Genomic DNA, 17,623 nt, shown 5'->3' with positions numbered 1-17,623 from the left:
TCCTGAATGAAGACAACAAACAGTAAATCAACTCTCTGCAGCCCTGAATGATGAGGGTTTGAATCCCTGTGGTTCCATGTGTTCAGACATCAGGAAATCTGAAACCTTCAGAGAAATCCTCTTACTGCTCTGCAGTCCATCAGCCAGATCCTCCTGCTTCATTCTCCTCAGGAAGTTCACTGTGATCTTCATCACTGACTCTCTGCTGCTCCTCTGCTCTTCATCTTCAGCCTCCAGCTCCTCCTCCTCATCCTCCCTGTGACTCAGAAGCTTCTGGATCTTCTTCAGCTCCTTCTTGACAAAAGTGACAATGTCGTCCTCCAGCAGCTGCAACAGAATTCCAGATGAATGAGCCAATCAGAGTGAAGTCATGGAGCCAAACATCAGCTCCATGTTGGACACACTGACAGTCCACTGGTGTCCAAAGTGCAGCATGGAGACGACTGTGGACAGAATGATGGGAAAGTAGTTGTTGTTCATGTACAGACCAGAAAGATGGAGTCCAGCTGTGTTTGATGCTGCTGGACAGACGGACCACTGGGAGTCTCTGAGCTCTGCTGGTCCAGTCTGTGGAGAATCAGCAACAATCAGATCCTACTGGACCCACTGGTGTCCTGCAGACACTCAGTAGAATCTACTAGATCTATTCTGTGTTTGTGGAGAAGCTTCAACACTCACTGCTGCACACATGAAGATAGAAATGTCTGTGAGAAAGAATGTTTACAACATACAGCTCACCTCTCTGGACCAGAAGATGATTTAAATTCAATAGGAAGACCCTTTGACCGGTCACTCCTGAAGGAAACACAGCTGGGTTCAGATTCAGATCCAGTTCTGAGTCTCTGATGGATCCTGATAGAAAAAAACTTGTTTAGTTAGAAGTGAGTTTCTGTCATGATGGTGTTTGATGAGTTCTTTTGGATTTGGATCATTTCAGATAACAAATGAATCGTGAATGCTGTTGTTTTCAGAACAGCAATGATTCCAACATTCATTCTGACTCACAGATGAATCAGAGTTACAGTCAACTGGATTATTGATTCTTACTTACTTGACAACAAGTAAGGATGAATAATGTCATTCTCACTGGAGTACCGATCAAACCTCAGGCAAAGCTAAATGCAGCTGGAGCTAGCATTGCTAATTCTAATAGTGCTAGCAGTCCTGAAACAGAGAGCGGTGGAGAGTCTCTGGAACACCAAGTAGAATCATTTCTCACGTCTAAAGAGATTTCCCTGGATCTAAACACCATGGAGACCTGCCACCTGCTCCCCAGGAGAAAGGAGACGGATAAACCAGCGATCCTCATCAGGTTTGTGAATCAAAAACACAAACTAGCTCTGATGAATCAGCGTAAAAATCTCAAAGGATCGGCTGCTTATCTGAACGACCATCTGACCAGAAGGAATGCGTAAATCTCCAAACATGCACGGCTTCTCAGGAAGCGTAAGCAGATTGAGAACACTTGGGTTAAGGGCTGCAGGATTTACGTCAAACCACTCGGTCCACCGGACCGGGCCAAGGTTTTGGTTGTGAACACCATGAAGGACTTTGAGAAGTGTCTGATCACGGACGTCTGAAACAACATGCAGTAATAAATCAAAGAGCCAAATAACTTCAAGAAATATGACACGTGGATTCATCACTTTCTCCATAAGTCTGATGTAACCTGATTAACAGCAGAGTTCTGACCTGCAGACAACTTGACCTCAACTTTCACCGCCGCTGATATCAGCTGAAGAAGGATATGGACCTGAATCTAATGTCTGCAGACATAACATGGAAGAGAACTATTAACTCTGTTTTGAACCCAGGAGATCAGCTGTTATCAGTAAAAGAAGAAATACCAACCTTGGACAATCGACAGATTATGGACCCTTTTTATTTTCCCTTACAGCATTACTTTATTATAAAAAAATAAAACAAAAAATACAAAAACAAAAATAAAACAAATGATTAATCACTGATTGAAAATTGTTAAATTGATTGACTTTTAATGACATTACTTCACTTGCTCCAAAAATTGATACGTTGATTCATGATTTTTCCTAATGTAACATAATTTTGCACATATTATGTTATTATATTTACACATAATGTTGCACATATTTTTAACTTTTGATATTTGAAGAAATTTTGCTATGAAAATTCCTGAAACAGTGTTGTCTATTTTACTGATATAGTATTATGTTTTAATCATATGAATGACTTTTATAAGTAACTTAATCTGCATATATTTTGATAACTGATCTGCATTTGCCATGTTGATTTCTAAAATAGTTATTTTTTACATAATAATTTAGTAATTCATCTTTGTCATGTGCTTTATTGATACCTTATGATTTTTAATTCTGTCTGATAAAAGCTAAGAACGGATATTGATAAATCATGTAATAAAGTGAGCGACCTTGGGAGCATTTCGGTAAGACAACTCAGGCAGGCTTTACTTAGGCCACTCCCCTAGGGCGGGTCAGTTAATCAACTCACTTGTGCAGCATCCTATTTAAGTCCAGGTGTGTAAGTTGTTCATCCTTCTTTACTGCACCACTGCGTTCTTTGCCGGTTCGCCGTGCTCGCTTTTCTTCTTCTCCTTCCGCGTCATGATGTTTTACCCACGTTCTTTCGTGTGTGGGTCCCCCTTCTCACAGGGGCCGTCCGTCTCCCCGCGTCTGCCCCTCTTTTCGGCTAACGGCTGTCCCGGCTCCCGGCGCATCTTCGGAGCCGCGGTCCTTGCGTATTCCAGCGCGTGTCTGTGGAGAAGCGTCCTGGAACATTTCGGTTGTCTGTGGCGATCGATCGGGAGATGTTTCGGTCTTATCGAGTGTCGTGATCGCGGGATGGTTGGTGAGCGGCGTTGCTACTATCTCTCACGCTTCTGTGCAGTGTTTTCTTCCGGATTCTCTTCCTGCTTGGCGGTCGTGGGTGACGTCACCCCCCTAAGGACCCTGGGACTTGTAGTTCTTTTTAAAGGCACGGTGCGTTTCTTCGGAACCTGGTCCGGTTTCTGCTTTGTGGGCCGTCATTCAGTGCTGACTTTGTCGTGGTGGCTTTGTTTTACTTCTTTTCTGTTGAAGCTGTGTGCATTTGCTGGTTTCACCTGCATTTGGATTGGTCAGTGTATGGTCTCCTCTCTTCTGTGTAAGCGTAGGAAATGTGAGGAGCGTTCCCCTGGCCTTCAGGGAAATAAATTCCTTCCCATTGTCTATGTGTCTGTTGTGCGTGGCCCTGTTTTTCTCTGACTCACTGATGTTTTGTTGTTTCTCTGGTTTTAGGGATTTGGGTTGATTTGTGGGGGGGTTTGTGATGGGCTCTTCCCTGAGCCCTATTATTTTTTTCGTTTTGATTCGGTCCTAAGGTGGCCACTCAGGCATTTTCAGGTGTGACGTGGTTGTGTCGTCTGTCTTCCTCGGTTCCTCCATTTTATTTATTCATGTATTATTTGTTTTTTGCATCAGCGGCTTTTCCCTTGTGATCCTTCTGGTTTTTGTTTTGCGCTCAGCTGGCTTTGCCATCCCTGTGATCTTTTCCACCGGACGCTGTACATGGCTGGGGGAGGCTGATTCTGCTGATGCTCCTGCTGTTCTGCCTCTCCATTCCTCCCGGCGGCGTCTTCTGGCTTAAATGGGGTTTGACGTGTTATGTGTCGGTGTTCCTTCGGCTGTCGTCTGTCATGTTTAACTTCAATTGTCAGAAACCCTGTGCTGGATTTAGTGTAATTCTATTGGGCCCCCTTTGTTTTGCAGTTTTCTCTTTTTCAATGTTTCTCGGTTCTGTTTTCCTCGTCGCCTGGCTTTTGCAACTCTGTGGTCGCAACTCGTTTTGGATCTCTGTTTCCGATTTATTTAGTTTTCTGAATATGTGTAATGTGTAAATCTGTGTAATTCTTTATTGTTTTGACTACGATAATCGAACTTAATCAAATCAAATTTAAGGAAGGCATTTGGTTCTCTGCCTGTCTGGATTTATTTTTACACGGATCTCTGGTTTATGATGCATACTTCTCTGCCTCCATGTAGTCTCTTGCGTTTGTGCGGCACGTAATCTTTCCCATCTTTGGAGGTACGATGTGAATCGGTCGCTGTTGGGCCACCTGTGTTTTGCTGTGTGCATCCTCCCCCACTGCCGTCTGTTCATCTTGTTTCTCGTTCTGGGTTGTTCCTTCCCGGGCCCCCGTGTTCCCTTGTTCTGGATTTTCTGTTTTGCTTTTCTGGTCTCTAATTCTCTGCGCTTAGCGTGGTTTTATTATTGCGATGTTGTTTCAGGTCATCAGTCTCCCTCCACTTGTTTTGTGGCTCCACCCTCCTTTGGGGGAGAGGAAAATGTATGAGGACTTGTTTATGAATGTCCGGCCACCAGAAAATGTTTGGTCGTTAATCCAAACATTCAGCTCTACTGGTCCATCAACGGCTCATGTGGTTCTGAGAGAATTCATCCGTGGAGATTATTACAACGCTTATTTCAAGAGTGCGATAATAGTAATGTGCCATCATTTAACATGGTTTAGTTTTAAATAACTTGTATTATGAGCTAAATTCCTGGCTGTAGAAATTATCACTGATGCTCTTTAGCTTCAGCATCAAGAGTAAAACTTTGGGTCGCAAACCAATCCTCAGTCTGCCCTGCTTCAAGCATATGACGCTCGACTAAGAGTATCTCCTTTTGAGTATTATTCTCATCCGCCTCTCAATGCATGAGGTTCAGCCATTTTATTAGACCCTACGATCTCTCTTCAAATCTCAAAATTTTCTTCATTATGGTTTCCAGGCACCCCTTTGGCAATTAACTTTAAGTTATACGTGCTTTTGTTGTCCATCTATTGTGAACCAATGATGTCAAGTTGTAACCTCAAATCTAGCCGAGCCGCTGTCCATGCTACGTGGGATGGCGACCTTCCTCATCTACGTAATCTCCTTGGACCTTGGTTATCCTTTTATTCGCCTGCTCCTCTGTGGCCTTCCTAAGGTGCGTCCCTCCAGGAATGACTAAATGTTACTTCTCTCTTACTAATGGTGCATATATAAAATATATTTTGGTGATATATTACGTGCAGATTCTGTATTGACTGTCTTTCTTGTTGGGATCTATGCTAATGGTTTTCTATGGTACTATGAATACAGCACCTTCTTTTTAAACTCACTACTTGATATCTCCTTCTCAGAGTTGTTCTTAAAAAGAATTCATTCCCTTTCATCATAAGCTTTCTAAACTAATCAGGTCTAAATTATTTATGTATTCATTGCCAAGACTAATACTGCTTTGTCTATCTATGCATCGCTTCCTGAGCCTGCGGCCCACTCTCCCCGGTCAGCAATCCAGTTTCTGGAGGATGATGTCAAACCCTTGACAAAGTCGGATGGTTTCCAAGTTCCAAAGTCTCTGCTCGTCCTGCTGCTCCCCTGCAGATTGTTGCCCCTTCACCTGATCTGGATATGCAACGACTACTGCATTCCACGCACCTACTCTGCCCTGAAGTGGTGGGGTGGTAAACCTCTTCCGAATTTCAATGACTTATCTTACTTGAATCAACTGATGTTAGTATCAGAATGGCATACAAAATTTCAGATTAGATTTTATGAAAATTATTTGCCAGGTGGAAGCCTCAAAATTAGGATGTTCTTAAGCTGTGTTACGATATGTGTGTAGTCCGAAATTTGAGGTTACTTGGGCTCGTATCTTATGAGCCGGATGGAAGCATTAAAAAATTATAGCGTTAGCTCATTCATAGTTCTCAAATGGAAGCTTTTAATTATGGATATCACTTATGCTTTATTATATTATTCCAGTGGAAGCTTCAAACTTGTATGTTAAGTTGTGCCGTCTACTTGCCGCTACTCGGAATGGAGTGGCCCGACGGTCTATGGTGCCGGGTCACATAACAGATCCACCAGATAGTGTGTTCCCTTCTTGGCGTCGTGCTGGAACGGGAGCGGCCCAATGGTCAATGGAGCCGGGTCACACATAGCAGACTCAATAAATAGTATGTTCCCTTCGTGGCGCTGTACTCGAACGGGAGCGGCCCAACGGTCAAAGGTGCCGGGTCACACATAGCAGATCCACTAGATAGTGTGTTCCCTTCTTGGCGCTGTACTCGAATGGGAGCGGCCCAACGGTCAAAGGTGCCGGGTCACACATAGCAGTCATACTTGTAAGTCTGAACATGGAATGCCTCTGAAACACACTTCATCTGATTACATACTGATATACATTTAATTTCTTTCCAACCTTGATTAAATTGGTGTTGGGGGTAGTTATTACCCAAAAGTTTATGGAAATTTCTCTCTCTTGGAATTGCACGGAGTTTTATGCCAAACCAAAGGAAAGTGAAATGCAAAGTCAAAGGAAAGTGAAATGCAAAGTCAAAGGAAAGTGAAATGCAAAGTCAAAGGAAAGTGAAATGCAAAGTCAAAGGAAAGTGAAATGCAAAGTCAAAGGAAAGTGAAATGCAAAGTCAAAGGAAAGTGAAATGCTTACTTGGAGGAATATGAAATGCTTACTTGGAGGAATGCGAAATGCTTACTCAGAGGAAAGTGAATGCTAACTAAGGAAAGTGAATGTCAAAGAATGTGAAAGCAACAAGTATGTGGAAGCAAACTAAAGATGTGAAAATAAATATTATTACTACTGCATGAGTTGTCTGACTGAAATGGTTATAGTATAACGGGGTGGGAAGTTCGCTTCCTTCCACTCCCTTTCAAGCAATAATTATTAATATGTTTAATTATCCTAAGTTTGATTAGTTACTGTATAAATGTATAACTGATGATTATATTGTTTTTGTGTATTCTTATTTGATTGCTTGAAATAAACCATTTCAAATCAAATTCTCATTTAGACCAGAAGAAAACAAAGAATTTCATGTTTGAGTTTGTGTATGAGAAACGAAGAAAAATTTAGATTAACTGTATGAAAGACTTTCACTAAAATCTTTGACTAAACTGTTTTTTTCCTGATCCAAACATTTGTTTACTTTAGAAAATATGAAAAGATGTATTTTTGTAGAAAGTTTCTCCAACATCTCTGCTCTCAGATCTTCTCTGATCTTCTTCAGATTCAGGTCAAAGCTCTGCTCTCTGTATAGGATTCTGAACTCTCAATCATAGCTTTACTTCACCAACTTTCTCTGAGGATTCCTGAGCTCCAGAGGACACTTTGATTTGCTCTGATTTTAGTCTTTGAAACAATTTTGGAGCAGAAGAAAGGGGGGAGGAGCCAATATGTCAATCAGAAATACTTCAGATAAGACATCATGGCTGACATTTTAAAGACTGTTTAGAATTTGGAGCCAAAGTTTCTGTTTGGGTTTTCTGTTTGGGTTTCTACAAAAAATCAAATCCCATCTAAACACTGTCTGTGGAAAAATATCCATCAACAGATCTTTGTTCACTAGAAACTGCTTCTTACTGTAAGTCTGAAGGTCCTGGTTCAGTTCTGAAGTCTGGAGGAGGACCTTTGGACCGGTCACTCTTCATGGATCCACAGCTGGAGGCTGCAGACTGGACTCTCTGTGTGACCTGTTGACCTCTGCAAACACCAAAGCATCAGAGTGTTGGAGGATCTGCTTCTTCATGAACAGCTGATGGACTTTGACATGAACACAGACTGAGCTGTTTAGTCTGGAATAACATGACATGTTTGGATCAACAGTTTCCAGCTTTCAGCATTTTCTGTCAGTCAATCCAGACTTTTTTCTAGAAAAGCTGATTCCAATTCTCCATGTAGAAATGGAGAAATTCTGAGAGCAGAAAGTCCAACTAGAACAATGTGATGTTTGGAAAGCATGAAAATCTGAATCCTAGGAGTCTGCAGTGATTCTTCTCATTAGACTGGAGCTGCTGTCAGTCAGAGTCAGCAGTCAACATGTTTTCTTCTCCAACATCTCTGATGTCTCTCAGAGACTCTCAGAAGACTCAACTGAAAAGATCTCATCACACACATGATGCTCCAAGTGAGTCTGATCAGAGAGATCCAGAACTGAACCAGACCTCAAGTCCTTCATCTGAAAACTGTTGATCATCTGAACTAGAATCCAGCCTCCAAAAACTCTGACAAACACTCACCGTTCCACTCCTGAATGGATGTCCTTGAAGTTAGGAGGAAGCATTTCCTTTGACTCGTCACTCCTGAAGGACACACAGCTGGATCCAGATCCAGATTCAGATCCAGGTCCAGGTTGGTTCCTGTGAAGAATGAAGGTTGCTGGTGTGAGTCCTGAGCTCTGACATGGAGAAGATCATGGACAGTTGGAGATGTTCATCTCACCTCTGAGCTTTGCTCTGGTTGTCATGGTTACCATCTCTGCTTGTAGAGGGAGGGGCTTCCTCCTGTGTTTCCATTAAACCACTGAGTACTAAGACTGCCATAAAAAACGACCAGCACATTTATGAGAAAAAGTCGCAATTCTACAAAACAAAGTCATAGAATTATGAGAATAAAGTTTAAATTTACCAAGGACACAGCCATGCTTTAATAAAATGATAGTTGATTAGTTATACCCAAGCATGAAGCCTTTGGACCGCTGTAGCTACACAGCAGAAAGCGCAAGACAGCACAGTTGTGTTTCGTGATTTGCTGTTTTGTTTCATGATTTGCTGTTGTGTTTCAGTATTTGCTGTTGTGTTTTGTGACTTGCTGTTGTGTTTCAGTATTTGCTGTTGTGTTTCGTGATTTTCTGTTGTGTTTCATGATTTTCTGTTGTGTTTCCGTATTTGCTGTTGTGTTTCGTGATTTGCTGTTGTGTTTCGTGATTTGCTGTTGTGTTTCATGATTTGCTGTTGTGTTTCAGTATTTGTTGTTGTGTTTTAGTATTTGCTGTTGTGTTTCGTGATTTGCTGTTTTGTTTCATGATTTGCTGTTGTGTTTCAGTATTTGCTGTTGTGTTTTGTGACTTGCTGTTGTGTTTCAGTATTTGCTGTTGTGTTTCGTGATTTGCTGTTGTGTTTCATGATTTGCTGTTGTGTTTCCGTATTTGCTGTTGTGTTTCATGATTTGCTGTTGTGTTTCGTGATTTGCTGTTGTGTTTCGTGATTTTCTGTTGTGTTTCGTGATTTGCTGTTGTGTTTCGTGATTTGCTGTTGTGTTTCAGTATTTGCTGTTGTGTTTCAGTATTTGCTGTTGTGTTTCAGTATTTGCTGTTGTGTTTCAGTATTTGCTGTTGTGTTTCATGATTTTCTGTTGTGTTTCCGTATTTGCTGTTGTGTTTCGTGATTTGCTGTTGTGTTTCAGTATTTGTTGTTGTGTTTTAGTATTTGCTGTTGTGTTTCAGTATTTGTTGTTGTGTTTTAGTATTTGCTGTTGTGTTTCAGTATTTGCTGTTGTTTTTCATGATTTGCTGTTGTGTTTCCGTATTTGCTGTTGTGTTCATGATTTGCTGTTGTGTTTCCGTATTTGCTGTTGTGTTTCCGTATTTGCTGTTGTGTTTCGTGATTTGATGTTGTGTTTCGTGATTTGCTGTTGTGTTTCGTGATTTGCTGTTGTGTTTCGTGATTTGCTGTTGTGTTTCGTGATTTGCTGTTGTGTTTCGTGATTTGCTGTTGTGTTTCGTGATTTGCTGTTGTGTTTCCGTATTTGCTGTTTTGTTTCGTGATTTGCTGTTGTGTTTCGTGATTTTCTGTTGTGTTTCGTGATTTGCTGTTGTGTTTCAGTATTTGCTGTTGTGTTTCATGATTTTCTGTTGTGTTTCATGATTTTCTGTTGTGTTTCATGATTTTCTGTTGTGTTTCCGTATTTGCTGTTGTGTTTCGTGATTTGCTGTTGTGTTTCATGATTTGCTGTTGTGTTTCAGTATTTGTTGTTGTGTTTTAGTATTTGCTGTTGTGTTTCAGTATTTGCTGTTGTGTTTCATGATTTGCTGTTGTGTTTCATGATTTGCTGTTGTGTTTCGTGATTTGCTGTTGTGTTTCATGATTTGCTGTTGTGTTTCATGATTTGCTGTTGTGTTTCCGTATTTGCTGTTGTGTTTCGTGATTTGCTGTTGTGTTTCATGATTTGCTGTTGTGTTTCAGTATTTGTTGTTGTGTTTTAGTATTTGCTGTTGTGTTTCAGTATTTGCTGTTGTGTTTCATGATTTGCTGTTGTGTTTCGTGATTTTCTGTTGTGTTTCGTGATTTGCTGTTGTGTTTCGTGATTTGCTGTTGTGTTTCAGTATTTGCTGTTGTGTTTCATGATTTTCTGTTGTGTTTCATGATTTTCTGTTGTGTTTCCGTATTTGCTGTTGTGTTTCGTGATTTGCTGTTGTGTTTCAGTATTTGTTGTTGTGTTTTAGTATTTGCTGTTGTGTTTCAGTATTTGTTGTTGTGTTTTAGTATTTGCTGTTGTGTTTCAGTATTTGCTGTTGTTTTTCATGATTTGCTGTTGTGTTTCCGTATTTGCTGTTGTGTTTCATGATTTGATGTTGTGTTTCGTGATTTGCTGTTGTGTTTCATGATTTGCTGTTGTGTTTCGTGATTTGCTGTTGTGTTTCGTGATTTGCTGTTGTGTTTCATGATTTGATGTTGTGTTTCGTGATTTGCTGTTGTGTTTCGTGATTTGCTGTTGTGTTTCATGATTTGCTGTTGTGTTTCATGATTTGCTGTTGTGTTTCCGTATTTGCTGTTGTGTTTCGTGATTTGCTGTTGTGTTTCGTGATTTGCTGTTGTGTTTCCGTATTTGCTGTTGTGTTTCATGATTTGCTGTTGTGTTTCATGATTTGCTGTTGTGTTTCCGTATTTGCTGTTGTGTTTCGTGATTTGCTGTTGTGTTTCGTGATTTTCTGTTGTGTTTCGTGATTTGCTGTTGTGTTTCAGTATTTGCTGTTGTGTTTCATGATTTTCTGTTGTGTTTCATGATTTTCTGTTGTGTTTCATGATTTTCTGTTGTGTTTCCGTATTTGCTGTTGTGTTTCGTGATTTGCTGTTGTGTTTCGTGATTTGCTGTTGTGTTTCATGATTTGCTGTTGTGTTTCAGTATTTGTTGTTGTGTTTTAGTATTTGCTGTTGTGTTTCAGTATTTGCTGTTGTGTTTCATGATTTTCTGTTGTGTTTCCGTATTTGCTGTTGTGTTTCGTGATTTGCTGTTGTGTTTCATGATTTGCTGTTGTGTTTCATGATTTGCTGTTGTGTTTCCGTATTTGCTGTTGTGTTTTGTGATTTGCTGTTGTGTTTCAGTATTTGCTGTTGTGTTTCATGATTTGCTGTTGTGTTTCGTGATTTGCTGTTGTGTTTCCATATTTGCTGTTGTGTTTCGTGATTTGCTGTTGTGTTTCATGATTTGCTGTTGTGTTTCATGATTTGCTGTTGTGTTTCCGTATTTGCTGTTGTTTTGTGATTTGCTGTTGTGTTTCAGTATTTGCTGTTGTGTTTCAGTATTTGCTGTTGTGTTTCATGATTTGCTGTTGTGTTTCATGATTTGCTGTTGTGTTTCCGTATTTGCTGTTGTGTTTTGTGATTTGCTGTTGTGTTTCAGTATTTGCTGTTGTGTTTCCGTATTTACTGTTGTGTTTCATGATTTGTTCATGTGTACTGGGATTTGCTGTTGTGTTTCGTGATTTGCTGTTGTGTTTCATGATTTGCTGTTGTGTTTCATGATTTGCTGTTGTGTTTCGTGATTTGCTGTTGTGTTTCATGATTTGCTGTTGTGTTTCCGTATTTGCTGTTGTGTTTCGTGATTTGCTGTTGTGTTTCGTGATTTTCTGTTGTGTTTCGTGATTTGCTGTTGTGTTTCAGTATTTGCTGTTGTGTTTCATGATTTTCTGTTGTGTTTCATGATTTTCTGTTGTGTTTCATGATTTTCTGTTGTGTTTCCGTATTTGCTGTTGTGTTTCGTGATTTGCTGTTGTGTTTCGTGATTTGCTGTTGTGTTTCATGATTTGCTGTTGTGTTTCAGTATTTGTTGTTGTGTTTTAGTATTTGCTGTTGTGTTTCAGTATTTGCTGTTGTGTTTCATGATTTTCTGTTGTGTTTCCGTATTTGCTGTTGTGTTTCGTGATTTGCTGTTGTGTTTCATGATTTGCTGTTGTGTTTCATGATTTGCTGTTGTGTTTCCGTATTTGCTGTTGTGTTTTGTGATTTGCTGTTGTGTTTCAGTATTTGCTGTTGTGTTTCATGATTTGCTGTTGTGTTTCGTGATTTGCTGTTGTGTTTCCATATTTGCTGTTGTGTTTCGTGATTTGCTGTTGTGTTTCATGATTTGCTGTTGTGTTTCGTGATTTGCTGTTGTGTTTCCGTATTTGCTGTTGTTTTGTGATTTGCTGTTGTGTTTCAGTATTTGCTGTTGTGTTTCAGTATTTGCTGTTGTGTTTCATGATTTGCTGTTGTGTTTCATGATTTGCTGTTGTGTTTCCGTATTTGCTGTTGTGTTTTGTGATTTGCTGTTGTGTTTCAGTATTTGCTGTTGTGTTTCCGTATTTACTGTTGTGTTTCCGTATTTGCTGTTGTGTTTTGTGATTTGCTGTTGTGTTTCCGTATTTACTGTTGTGTTTCCGTATTTACTGTTTGTGTTTCATGATTTGTTCATGTGTACTGGGATTTGCTGTTGCTGTATCTTAAATCTAAGCGTACTTTGCACCTCCCGGCCACCGTAATTTCTAAATGAATTATGCTACACATTTACCATGGACCTTTTTGAAAATGAAATGTCAAATACTATTTTAATTTTAATTTTAATTAAGTGACAGAAAAAGCTGTGTTGAGGAAGGAAATGAAAAAGCATTTTGAAATATTGATTTTTCATTTTAATTCTGAGGCGTTTGATGCAGCTTCATTTTGAAAATTAAAAAGCATTTCTAGTTTTGACTTTTATTTTTATTTATGCTACACAATCGCTTACATATGATTTCATCAAGAAGATTAAAAAACTCATGTGTGCATTTGTTGTGCTTCATGACAGTTAATAGAGTAGCGTCATTGCAGAGATGCTGTCACCCAATGCATCATGGGAGATGTAGTGATGGCAGACAGACTCTCTTCTCTGAGCTTCATGGTTTTGTTCACTTGTTCCACGGTCTGACACCGGATTCTGTGGAAAGCTACACCGCTAAAGATGAGCTTTAGCTGGTATTTCTGTTGGAACTGAGAGACTTTATGAGCAGAATCAGAACAAGGAAGTGAAGACTTTAACCACTTCTGATTGGTCAGACTGATGACGTGTGATTAAGCCTCCAAGAATGATTGGTGGAGACAGTTAAAGGGGCGGGACTTTTCCAAAAACAGAGCTGAAGCTGCAGCTAAATCACGGTACCGTCATTCTTATCAAAATGTCTTTAATAGAATCAAATAAAAACAAAGAAAAAAGTATTTTCTGATCTTTCATATTCCTAACTACTCAGTGTTTTATCAGGGCCTGTTTGGATGAACACAGAGCTGAAATCCTGGAGATGGAAAATGTTTTTAGATCATCGTAAATTAATTTCCCACAGTGCACCTGACCATCTCTCATGTCACCGGTTGAAACCATTGCTTTAAATAACACCACCATGACTCCTTCTGTACACATTCTAGCTTCTGAGAGAGAGTGTTGGCTTGGCCACATTCCACAAGATACTGTCTGTAGATGTCTGAGTCATCTGACACGTCTGCTGAAATGACACGCCCAACAAACTTGATCTGATTACACACCAGCACAGCATTGATAGGTGCAGATGACATTTTTGGTTTTTGTCTGAGAAATCCTAATCAGACCATAAGTTGAACAGATGTTAAGCAGCGGTTCTGGGACTCAACACAACTGTGTCGTCAAATAGTTGATGATGAGATCTCCAGCCACACAACCAGAGTGACAGGCTTTAAGTGTGAGAGACAATTCATGCAGATAGAAATCAAACAGAATATTGGTGGATTTAAAGGTTCTGACAGCTGGTTTCCCCATTTAACCTGCATTGTCTGTTGAGCATTCCACTAGAATACACACAACACATTTAGGTACACCTCTCTTTAAAGCTTCATCAATCATTTGTTGATTTTCTTTGTTAGACGCATATAGAAAACACAGAAAAACAGAGGAATTAAAGCTCCTATGTTTGTAAATCATTCCTTTAGGAGCATATTTACACGTCAGGACCAAGATTTTCTTTAAACCCAGACTGAGTGGGAGTCATTCTGACAAACTCTGTAAACCTGTCTAGCAGGATTCTCCCAGTTTTAACAGAATCCTGTCCAGATCTATCAGTCTGTAGTTTTCAGAGAAACAAACTCTTCCAGCTTTGTTTTTTATCACTGGTTCTAACATTACAGCTATCATAGAGTCTGATAAAAATCCATGACGAAGAAAAGCTGTGAAACACATGGAGGAGTCACCATTGCACTGGCATCTGCACATGCTCAGAAGAGAGCATCAAGTCCAGCATATTATTGGAGAGGAAAAGAGGAGCTGCTGAACTAAAGTACTCGAGTACTGAGGAACACTTTCAACCTCTGATGGATATTTTAGATTGTTCTGATTGAGGATTTAGAAACTGCTGCAGTTCTCGCTTCTCTTAGTTTCTAGGGCAGAAAACTGCTCCGTCTGACCTTTGACCTCCACAAACATCAACTCAGAGAAAGAGGTGAAACTGCCTGAAAACGTCCCCAACTCTGACTTTGCTGCTGTTAAATGCTGAACACATAAACATATCATCAGAAGAGATGATGAAGAAATGAACCAATCAGAGAGGAGCTCCCAGCTGTGTTCCATCAGAATCCTGTCAGAAGTTCAGAAATGAAGGAGATGTCAGTACTGAGAGGATTGGAAACATGCAGTTGTTCAGCACTGAGGACCTGAGAGCCTCCCAACCTTCTTCAGCAGAGATCAGAGCACTGAGGAGCTTCCACAGCCTCTCTGGAATGTCATTAGAATGTGAGCTGAGAGGAAGGCTGGAGCAGAGTCACCAACTGTTTGGAAGAAGCAGCAGAACTCAGAGTTTGGCCTTCAGCTGCATTCTGCTCTGTTTCTGGCAGAAAGGTGACCTGCAGTGACCTTTTTGGAAGAAGACAAACTTCAGTCTGAGCTCTTCCTCTGCTGCTCCTCTTCCTCACAGATGGCCTTCATCATGAGTGGAGAAGACAACAGAAACACAAAGACTCACCGTCAAGAAGAAGAAAGTCCTGCTCTGTCTGCTCTGACACGGAGGAAAACTCTCAACTTCCTCATTTCCTGATTCAGGAACACCTGAGCAGAGCTCCGCCCCCTCATGTGTGTTTGTGTTAGGCTCCTCCCTGTACTCAGAATGTGTGTGTGTGTGCGCGTGCGTGCGTGTGTGCGTGCGTGTGTGTGTGTGTGTGTCAATCAACTCTTGGTCAAAACGTTCATCTGTTTGTGACTCTAAAGGCTCCTGGCAGAAACGATCCTCACAGCGTCTCTGATTCTGGATCCAAGCTGCAACAGCAAAGCTTTTCCTCTGATCCATTTGTCTAAAATACTGTGATGGACCAGCAGCTCCACTTCTATCTGGACAATTATTGTCCAACAACCTCCACTGGTCAGGTCAAAGGTCAATAACTGTTATTAAGTGGACTGTGCAGAACATGAACACTGATTCCAAGTCCACAAGTCCTTCATCCAAGAGATGAAGATCAAGCCAGGAGGTCAAATGAGTTTCTCAAGTCCAAACATTAAAGAATCTCCATGAATGCAGACAGTGAGGTGAAGCTGCTGCTCTGATTTATGGACCAGACTGGAAAGCTTCACTAAACATGTTCTAAACATGTTAGCATTCATGAAAACTTTACAGACGGAAGAGAGACTTTCTCTATGGCTAATGTCTCCCAGGACAACATGGACTTCATCATTTATTATAATTTATCTCAACTCTCTGAATCTGGATCATTCTGTCAGACCCTGTGGTTCACCTGAGGGAAAACCACAGCAGGTGTAAAAGAAGAAAAAAATGTTCGTGTACTGAAATGTTCTAGTTCACTGAGTGAAAGTGGACAAGTAGGTTCAGAATCACAAAAAGACTTGAGTTTTTGTTGTTTGTTGTAAATTGAGTTAGAAAGGAGCCCAAACCATGGTCCCTCCTCCTCTGTGTTTAACAGTTGGTATCAGTTTTGTGTTTTTAACAATGTTTGGTTTTTTTAAATATGGAGCTGAGCCTGAAGATTCTGCTTTTGCCTTGAAACTTGTTAGTTTTTACGCAAATATAACCAAAGTGCTCATTTGTTTTAAGAACTGCTGAAATGAAGAAGACAGAGCCGTCAAACGGTTCCAGAAAGTCTGCATGTCAGCTGTGTTTCTGAATTTCCTCCATACATTCATGACAAGATTATTGAACTAGCGTTTTAGAAAAATCCAGTTGCTGCTGGTGTTTGGTGGACTTTTTCAGCATTGAAACCTTCCTCTTCCTAGTTTCTAGAGCTGAAAACTGCTCCGTCTGACCTTTGACCTCCACAAACATGAACACAGAGAAACGGGTAAACTGTCTAGATCAGGGGTGCTCATTACGTCGATCGCGATCGACCGGCCCGGTCGATCTTCAAGGACATGAGTGTAGATCGCAGACCAGAAAAAAAAAAGTACTTCTTAACAATTCATCAGTCAATCAAAATCCTCACCGAGAAGTTCGGGACTGGATTGACATGTAGAATGGCCAATCGGACATCCTCTGATACATACGTCACTGCAGACGTGTGTTTAAATTCACTGAGTGCAAACTCTCCCCGCGGCACGTCAAGTTCCTGGCAGAAGATCTCTCCGGACAACCAGAGTGTTTATTGAAGCCGCCTCGCGTGTCTTCTCCTGCGATCAGCTCTGCAGTTCCTGCCCGATAAATACGAACTCATTAAGGAAGCTGTTTTTTACGTGGCACGTGCTTCGTACGGAGCCAGCAGCGCCTTCGAAATGCCATGATGCTCCCCCATTGCACGGTTTACACAGCAGACATTCGATGGTTGCTGCTTTCTGTCTTTGTAATAAAACGCCTAACCTGTTAATACAAAAGTATCTTTGTGTAATCTCACTGTGTAGTTTTTAATCATCAGTATATAAACAACAATGTCCAAATAAACATTTAACTAATAAACATAACTAACAAACATTTACTAATAGTATCTAATATATATATATATACATACATATTTTATAGGTAGATCTTCAAGACATTGTCGATTCAAAAGTAGCTCACACGCCAAAAAAGTGTGAGCACCCCTGGTCTAGAAGCATCACCATCTCTGTCTTTGTTGCTGTTAAATCTTCAACACATAAAAGGCAAAAGCAGAAGGTCAGAAGCAGCCTTGAATGAAGCCCCTCCCACTTACTTACAAACCACCAATAAGGCCGGTTTATTCTCTGAAAAAATAGAGTTTACCAAATAAACTAGAATAGATCTAGAATTTCAGATCTAATCCAAAGATGATTTGATGAAATGTTTTGTGGTTTTGGTGTCAGAGGACATTTTTTCTGTGATCACACTGCTGTTGCTGCCTGATGGCTTTTATTCTGGAGAAAGTCTGATCTTAGTGTGGACACAATCCCACTCAGATCAGACCAGACATTCTCTGGATCTGATGATGGAGGGACAGTTCCACCCAGACTTGGAGAGTTCTGCTCCAAGGACCACTGTGGATCAGACCCATTGATCCACTTTGATCCTCTGCAGCATCAGGATCTGGAAACTCCAACGTCAGTCACTTCAACAGGAAACAGACGAGCTCAGAGTCAGAAGATGAGAGTTTCAGTG

The 17,623-nt window shown here is 40.6% G+C and overlaps 1 protein-coding gene and 1 long non-coding RNA gene across 4 annotated transcripts; one reads left to right on the top strand and one right to left on the bottom strand.

Annotated features, from left to right (window-relative positions):
* Positions 1–27: 27 nt before the first annotated feature.
* LOC144988901 (uncharacterized) lies at positions 28–15,130 on the bottom strand. 3 transcript variants are annotated; one of them, XM_078940221.1, is made up of 7 exons: positions 15,035–15,130; positions 8,260–8,353; positions 8,058–8,177; positions 7,402–7,521; positions 739–852; positions 489–567; positions 28–327 (listed from the first exon to the last, which is right to left on the bottom strand). In XM_078940221.1, the coding sequence occupies exons 2-7, from the start codon at positions 8,331–8,333 to the stop codon at positions 28–30; spliced, it is 807 nt and encodes a 268-aa protein (XP_078796347.1). In that variant the 5' UTR covers positions 8,334–8,353; positions 15,035–15,130. The 3 variants fall into 3 exon arrangements, with proteins under 3 accessions (XP_078796347.1, XP_078796344.1, XP_078796348.1); XM_078940218.1 differs by lacking the exon at positions 15,035–15,130 and having other exon boundaries at positions 8,260–8,804; XM_078940222.1 differs by lacking the exons at positions 739–852; positions 15,035–15,130 and having other exon boundaries at positions 8,260–10,091.
* On the top strand, positions 2,251–6,626 carry LOC144988926 (uncharacterized). Its single transcript, XR_013653017.1, has 2 exons — positions 2,251–6,030; positions 6,117–6,626. It is a non-coding gene; the product is annotated as an uncharacterized LOC144988926 (long non-coding RNA).
* Positions 15,131–17,623: the final 2,493 nt, after the last annotated feature.

This window comes from Oryzias latipes, chromosome 2 (assembly GCF_053564925.1).
Source record: "Oryzias latipes strain Hd-rR chromosome 2, Olatipes_Hd-rR_3.1".
Lineage (NCBI taxonomy): Eukaryota > Metazoa > Chordata > Actinopteri > Beloniformes > Adrianichthyidae > Oryzias > Oryzias latipes.
Note: the sequence above shows the minus strand (reverse complement) of the source record. Positions and strands in the feature narration are given on the sequence as shown.